General features: G+C 42.4%; 3 protein-coding genes across 3 annotated transcripts; all 3 read left to right on the top strand.

Annotated features, from left to right (window-relative positions):
* Window positions 1-24: 24 nt before the first annotated feature.
* On the top strand, window positions 25-1,550 carry LOC137640909 (uncharacterized). Its single transcript, XM_068373368.1, has 3 exons — window positions 25-257; window positions 341-582; window positions 1,054-1,550. The coding sequence occupies exons 1-3, from the start codon at window positions 25-27 to the stop codon at window positions 1,548-1,550; spliced, it is 972 nt and encodes a 323-aa protein (XP_068229469.1).
* Window positions 1,551-1,923: 373 nt separating this feature from the next.
* Window positions 1,924-2,499, top strand: LOC137640908 (uncharacterized). Its single transcript, XM_068373367.1, has one exon. It carries the CDS (start codon window positions 1,924-1,926, stop codon window positions 2,497-2,499), a length of 576 nt encoding a protein of 191 aa, XP_068229468.1.
* Window positions 2,500-2,756: 257 nt separating this feature from the next.
* Window positions 2,757-3,818, top strand: LOC137640907 (uncharacterized). Its single transcript, XM_068373366.1, has one exon. It carries the CDS (start codon window positions 2,757-2,759, stop codon window positions 3,816-3,818), a length of 1,062 nt encoding a protein of 353 aa, XP_068229467.1.
* Window positions 3,819-7,742: the final 3,924 nt, after the last annotated feature.

Raw genomic sequence — 7,742 nt, 5'->3', positions numbered from 1 at the left:
AGGTTGGCAGCAAAATTATTGATGATGAATAAGATATATGCCATAGCGCGAGAGGAAGCAGCGCTAAGATCTAAGAGGGAGAAGCTCAGATTAGAGGCAGAATTAGCTGAAGTGGAGGCAGAAGAGAGGGTCTTACAAGATTTTGATGAAAATGATAGAGAAATAACTCACATCACTAGGATAAGGGAGCACACAAACTCTGATGTAAGTGGAAGTGAGAGCCCCATGCGTTTGAATACAGAAGCGCCCAAGATTAGGTTAGGTGGATACCGTAGTTTAGGCGGGAAGGACCAAGAGACTTGAGCAATAAGGAAGTCATGCAGGTGTTAATCTTTTGCAGCCTTAAAAGCTTGATGCCCAAGCAGGATATAGCTAAGTTTGATGGGGATCATACAAAGTATTTAAGGTTCATCCGCTCATTTGATGATGTCTTTAGTAGCCAGTTGACGAATAATAAGGAAAGGCTGAGGTATCTGGATTTATACACGACAGAAAGGCCAAATGAGATAGTGGCAGCTTGCCTCCACTTAGATGCTTCAGAGGGCTATAAGCAGGCAAGGAAGTTGCTTGAGGAGCGATATGGTAACCTTGAACAAATAGCTACCGCGTTTGTGGATAAAATCATTAAATAGAAAGATATAAGGGAAAACAACGTGGAAGAGTATGATGAATACTCAGTGGCACTTAAAACCTTCAAAAATTTAATTTCGTGCGTTCCTTATGGCATCGCCGAATTACAAAATCCCAAAACCATGAGGTTAATCCTTAGCAAATACCCCTCTATTGTGCGGGATCGATGGTGTAGAGTTGCTGATAAGATTATCAGTGAGAAAAAGAGGACTATCTTGTTTGATGATTTGGTTAGTTTTATTGAAGGGGAGGCTAGGGTCTTGAAAAATCCTTTGTTTGGGTACCACCTATTTGAGAAGGACAGAAGGGAAGACAACCCTCGGTTAGGAGAAGGAATAGCACCAAGCAAGGCTGAGTGTTTAACTAAGGCTAGGAAATTTTCATGTAACAAAGTTGCCCTGCTTTCATGTTGGTACTGTACAGGACCGCATATGGTGGATGAATGCCACCAAATATCTCAAATGGGACCCGAGGAAAAACCGGGAGCCATAAGGGAGTTGGGGCTCTGTTTTGGCTGTCTGAGAAGTGGTCATAGGTCTCAGTATTACAGGAACAGGAAAGGTTGTAACATCTGTAATGGAAATCATCCAACTCTGTTGCATCGACAGCAGGAAGTAGAAGTGGTAGAATCTGAGCACTCAAATAGGGCCTTAGTGGTTCAGGAGGAATGTTCACATGAAAAAATTGCTATGTTTAGGGCAGTTAGTAGCATTGGTACAGGGATGTCAGTTTTGCGGATAAGGATTAGGTCAAGGGAAGGAAGGGAGGTTTTGACGAAGGATTTCTTGGACAATGGGAGTTCCACATGCTTTGTCTCGGAAGCTTTAATGCAGACCCTAGGCTGCACTGAGAGGCAGGACATTAAGGTGAATCTTGAAACCATCAACGGAATACAGGAAGTTTCATGCAGCCTAGTCTAGGGATTGTCAGTATTGGACTATGAGGGCAAGACTTGCATTACATTCCCTCCAGTGATAAGTGCCTCTCGCATACCAATTGATGAGTGTGATGTGGTCAGGGGTGGAGATCTGGCCACACTTGCTGGAAATTTACATCCCAGATGTAGATGGTGAGGTAGTTTATCAATTAGGAACAATGTACCGCACTTACTCGAGCCAAGTGAAGTAATCAACTCAACTCGCCTCCATGAACCACATGCCATACGAACATTATTGGGCTGGGTATTATGTGGGGCAAAGGACAAAGGGTGTCAAGAGCATGTCAATAGGATCCAATTGACAAGCAAGCTTCTTGAGTTAGACCGCATGCTGGTTGAAAGTTATTATTGCGAGTATGACGATGTTGCATCTAACAAAAGGGAAATGTCTGCAGAGCACAGTAGAGATAATAGAGAAAGGGGTTAGAACCGTAGGAGGAAGTTACGAGTTGCCATTGCCTCTGCGTGACAATCATGGACCCTTGCCAGAAACAAGGGACACCGTATTGCGCTGTATGCACAGCCTTCATAATAAGTTAGTGAAGGATAGTAACTATGCTAAACAGTATAGTGCCTTCATGACAGAGATGCTACAGAAATGCTATGCTGAGCAAGTGACCACAGCTAGCCCAGGAAATGTGTGGTATATTTCTCATTTTGGTGTGCAACATCCAGACAAGCCAGACAAGGTCCGTGTTGCATTTGAATGTGCAAGCAAGGTGAAGAGTACATCTCTGAATGGCCTACTATTGCAGGGACCTGATATGATGAACTCTTTGCTGGGTGTGTTGGTAAAGTTTAGGGGAGGTCTATTTGACTATACAGGAGATATAAGTACAATGTTCTATCAGGTACGAGTACCAGAGCATCAGCGTGACTATCTCAGGTTCTTTTGGTGGGAAAATAGTTTTGACGAGGAACCCAAAGATTAGAGAATGGCAGTCCACCTATCCGGAGCCTGTTTTTCTCCGAGCATTGCAAACTTTGTGCTGAAACAGACAGCAAGCGACTTTGGGAATGAATTTTCAGAGGGAGCACGGTATACAGTTGCTAATAATTTCTATTTAGATGACTGTTTGAGAGCCGAGGATCGCGAAGATGCACTGTTAGTCAATTTGTTAGAGGTTAAGGAGCTCTGCAAAAAGGGGGATTTACATTGACGAAATTCAGTAGCCCTTTTGTGAAGATTATGTCATCCATCTCGAGGGAGTGGTACAGTAGGGGCACCTCAGAGCTTATAAATGGATCAGAGTCACAAAAGACAAAGGCTTTAGGAGTACAGTGGCACTTGGCCACTGATGAATTTGGTGTCCACGCAGAGCTAGTTTTAGTTCCGAGGACTAAGCATGACTTGTTGTTAGCTATAGCCTCGATTTATGACCCGCTCGGTATATTGGCACCAGTTTTAATCGAGGTTAGGGTCATCATCCAGGACCTCTGCCGATTAAAGATAGCCTGGGACATGGAACTAGACTCTGACACTACGGACCGCATCAAGGCATGGGCAAAGAAGCTGAGCAAGACCAGCGGGATAAGTGTGCCAGTAAGCCTGAAGGTTATTCCATGGGAATCAGCCATCCTAGTACAGTTGTATTTATTCTCAGATGCAAGCTTCATGGCTTTAGGGGTAGTGGCATACTTGCGGGTCTCGGATCCGTGGGTAAATGTATCTTGCAGATTCATCATGGGAAAGGCAAGAGTATCACCATTGAAGCATGTTTCAGTGCCCCGCCTAGAGCTTAGTGCAGCTTTACTGGCCGTAAGACTTATAAGCACTATTCTGACCATGATAGATTTCAGGGTAGATGGGGTCTATTATTGGACTGACTTAACAATCGCCTTGCGATATATTAGGAATGATCAAGCCAGATACAAGACATTTGTGGCAAATCATGTTTTTAAGATAAGGGAGGGCAGTGATCAGAAAAAGTGGAGGTATGTTAACTCCGAGTGGAACCCTGTAGACAATGCAACACGTTCCAAACAATCCGAAAGGTGGAGAAAAGGGCCGGAGTTTCTGTTAAAGGGGGTGTGTTTGTGGCCAACAGAGCCGGCTCAAATGTCAGATGGTGTGGAAGGATTACAAGTTAAGTGTGAGATAGGACTAACAGGAACTAGAGGCTACCAAATAATTAGTTACAGGATTGGGTCGGATATTAGGCAAACAGGTTTGCATATAATCATCCACCACTACTCCAGGTGGATCAAGCTCCTTAGAGCTTTGGGTTGGTTGTTGCTATTTGCTAGGTAAATTATTCATAAACATAAGCAGCTGCTCGGCGAGCTAGATATGCATTTGTCCACCGAAGTTATTTGCTTGGCAGAGACTGTGGTAGTGCAGGTAACGCAGCGTGTTGATTAGGAGATAGTGATAGAGAGCCTTGAGAAGGGAGGAAATATTAAGGTTTCTATCTCCATAAGAAGGTTGAAACCAATCCTGAAAATTGGGCTTTTGTGCATTGGAGGTAGGTTATCTTTGGAAGATATCTCTCCGAGCGAAAGGCATCCAATTATTTAGCCGTATAAGGGCCACTTGACTGACATGGTGATCCAGTATTATCATGAGCATTCTAACCATATGGGTGTAATGCATGTTCTGAGTCTAATGAGGTAGAAATTTTGGGTAGTTAAGGGCAAAACAGCAGTTAGGAGCATGCTGAGCAGATGCATCAGGTGTCGCAGGGCACATAGAATGGTTATAGAGCAGCTAATGGCCAATCTACCACCTGATCGCGTGGAGTCAGCGAAAACCCCATTTTATCGCACTGCGGTGGACCCTTTTGGGCCATTCTTCATAAAGAGAAGCAGACCATAGAGAAAGCATTGGGGAGTTATATTCACTTGCTTGAACATGAGGGCCATACACTTGGTGGTAACCTCAAATCTCACATCAAACTAGTTCATTAGTGCCCTCAGGAGGTTTTTGGCTCGTCCTGGCCAGGTCGAGATGGTTAATGTGACTGCGGCATTAATATTGTGGGATCGCGGAAAGTTCTCGACTCCAGTTATGAGTTCTTGACAGGAAACAAGGTGCGAGATGAGTTGCTCCGGTGTAGGGTGGAATTTATTTTCAATCCTCCCGGTGCCTCACATTTTGGAGGAGCCTGGGAACGGTTGATAGGTACCGTGAGTAGCGTCCCAGATATAGTCTTGGGGACATAGCAATTGGATTATAAAGGGCTAAGCACACTCTTTTGTGTAGTGGAGGTAACGGTTAACAGTAGGCCCCTTACCATCGTCGCCTCAGACAGTAGAGACCCGGCTCCACTCACACCGAACAAGCTTTTAAGCATGGGAGATTTGCCTGTAGGCTGCGATATTGTAATAGGTAGCATCTCTAAGCAGAGATGGAAGCAGGTGCAGCATATGGCCGAGCAGTTCTGGGCCCGTTAGAAACGTGAATATCTGTCGAGGTTACAACAGCGACAGAAATGGTTCGAGGGACGACGAAACGTCAGGGTAGGAGACGTAGTCCTTATGGTCAAGGAGAATGAAGCTCATTGCCATTGGCCATTGGCTAGAGTAGTGCAGACTAAAGTAGGAAAAGATGGTTTGGTGAGGACGGTGACTGTCAGGAGAGAGGGCAAGGAGTATGACAGACTGCTGTCGAAGCTTGTTTTAATTTTGGAGGAAGAGAGGGATCTAGTGGGTGTTACCGAGCAATAGGTGTTGAACCCACTTGTGCTCAAGAGGTTTCAAAGAGGCGGGTGTAAACGCAATGAAAACTCACGCAGGGAAATTTCACCTTTCCCTGCGTAACTTTAAATAACTGTCCCTGGCGCAGTCACAAAAAAAAGCTATTTTCATGGTAAATTTAAAATTTTGTAATTAAATTTAGGGTCCCCTAATAGAAGCTTATGATTTGTCAAATCATAAGAAAATTACAAATGAGCAAATTTCCTTCAGGGACAATAATTATGTAGGACGCTTTATATGTTTTCTCTTTGTGACAAAGAAAAAAAGAACCATCGGTTCCTTTTCCCGCCGCCCTGTCAAGTCAAGTACATGGGAGAGAAAGGTGGGTCTTTCAAACAAGAGTTCTCATAGAGGATGGACGTGCTTGGGGAAGTCCACATTGACGCTCTTTAGATGGAATCATAAGGTAAGCATCACAGTGTACTAAGATTTATAAACTTAAAAGGGTTGTCAGTGTTGCTGTTTAAATAACCATAGCTCAACAGAGCTGTTAATATGATGAAATATAGACACGTTTGGCAATATTATGAGGGGTTGTGTGCTTGTTTTAACACCGGCGTTCCCCTGCCAGGAACTTGCCAGCGGTCCATGAGGGGACAGAGACGCACGAGTCTTGCAGTGGGAATGCAAACAGTTCGTTAAGTAAAGGATATTATCAAGAGGTCTTTTCAATTTAATGAGGGAAACTAGATAAAACATGCCCCAGGTCGAATAACTATTTAGTGGAATTCTCTCATGACATTTGATGCGTATTAATTAATGCTTATTGCATATTTCTCAAAAATTCGATGTATAGCAGAACCAAGGGATTCACCTGCCTAGTGTTATGAAGTTTTGTAATCAAGTTATCATACCAGAGGTCTTCATTGGAAATGTTCTTGAAATGTGTGTAATAGGAAGGAAATAGAATACGAAGGAATTATAATTACTGGAATTATAGCAGTAGATTTTTCCAATAAAAAATTCTTGATTTGAATGTAAATGACAATTTTCTTTTGATATGTTTTTTCTTTTTTTCTATTATTAATTGCAGAATTGTCACTATGAATACTTACATTATGTAATTTTCCAATGACCATCGACTAAGAATAAATATGAAAAGGTCGACGTGTTTCACTCCCAAACCCACTCAGGGACCGCACCACAATAGCATTTGGTCAGAGCTGTCATCACTTCACTGTCGTCTACATTTTGGAAACAAACAGAACCTCGACAAACAGCGCCTGCTGCGATAAGGGAATTGTCTTGTTTTGTCTAAGATGGCATTGCCTAATCAGTGGAGTCAGCACATTTTGCGAAAGTGAGCGTGAGGGATATCCTTGTTTATGAAATCTGTCATCATGGGTGGATATGCTGTGGTTTAGTTATGACTTAACACGAGGTCAAGATTGCATCAGAATGTTATTCCTGATATTTTCATGGCATAATCGAAGTGGGCATTTTTGATGAAACCAATCCTGACGTAAAAAAAAAAAAAAAAAAAAAAATCCTTAAATGGAAATGACCACTGCCCACTGTAATTAACTCCGCCTATATATGGAGAGATAAACTTCAAGAAGAGATCCCTCAAAAGAGGTAGAACAGGACATAAGAGAAGGGAGGAACTATGTACAAACCGGGTAGGAATCACTTCCTGATGAGATAAGAAGCAAAGAAGACCAGCAGTCTGATGGAGCCAGTTTCCAACCTTCCTTTCAGAAGACAAACGCCCATCATCAAAATCCTATTATGGATGAGAATAAGAGACACATTGAAGCCGCCAGTCCTTCTTGTTTGCGACGAGAAGTAGCCAATACTGCCTGCAGCCTGGCTTAAGTTCAACACTATCATTGAATTCTTGGAGAAGTCTTCTGATCTTGATGCCCTCTCTTTCCAGTGACCTTTTCGAACCAAAGTCATCATGCCAGTTTCATCTAAACTTCAGCCGCCCCTCCGCAACGTTCTCAAGCATGGAGCCTCCTTACCAGTATCGTCTCAACAGCGGCAGAAAGCTATTCCTGTAGTATTTCTATGTTGCTGACCGTTCCCATTTTCTATTAATGTTTTGATTGATTTGATTTGTTAGTTTAAGTAACCAAATCAGTTACATTGATTTCCCTTGTAAGTTTGGGAATAAACGTGTTGTGTTTTTGGTGTGTTTGTTCTCGTATTCATTCCACATGTTTCATTTCGTGGCTTTCGTAAGATATTAGTCTAAATATATTTCAAAAGAACCTGTAACGATTTTAAGATCATAAAACAGCCCAAATTTTAGGAATCATCAAAGAAAGGAAGAAGCATCGAATTGATGAAAGAAGAACGCCAACAGGAGTTTGCTTTATAGGATGCAAATGGAAATATAATCAACAATAGAAGTTGAATGCTAAATGTTACAGAGGATTGTTTTGCATTACTAATCAATAATGATATATAAAATAATTTTTGCTAATAAAATAAATGTATCACTTGAGTCGCTACCAGACTTTACAGTAGGATGAGT

The sequence above is a fragment of the Palaemon carinicauda genome, chromosome 5 (assembly GCF_036898095.1).
Source record: "Palaemon carinicauda isolate YSFRI2023 chromosome 5, ASM3689809v2, whole genome shotgun sequence".
In the NCBI taxonomy this organism is placed as follows: Eukaryota; Metazoa; Arthropoda; class Malacostraca; order Decapoda; family Palaemonidae; genus Palaemon; species Palaemon carinicauda.
Note: the sequence above shows the minus strand (reverse complement) of the source record. Positions and strands in the feature narration are given on the sequence as shown.

Bases quoted from the DNA above. Each gene is read 5' to 3' on its own strand.
- LOC137640907 (XM_068373366.1), top strand. From the start codon at position 2,757: ATGTCATCCATCTCGAGGGAGTGGTACAGTAGGGGCACCTCAGAGCTT.
- LOC137640909 (XM_068373368.1), top strand. From the start codon at position 25: ATGAATAAGATATATGCCATAGCGCGAGAGGAAGCAGCGCTAAGATCT. The intron at 258-340 runs GTTAGGTGGATA...AATCTTTTGCAG, and splicing joins ACAGAAGCGCCCAAGATTAG to CCTTAAAAGCTTGATGCCCA. The intron at 583-1,053 runs GTAACCTTGAAC...GGTACTGTACAG, and splicing joins GTTGCTTGAGGAGCGATATG to GACCGCATATGGTGGATGAA.
- LOC137640908 (XM_068373367.1), top strand. From the start codon at position 1,924: ATGACGATGTTGCATCTAACAAAAGGGAAATGTCTGCAGAGCACAGTA.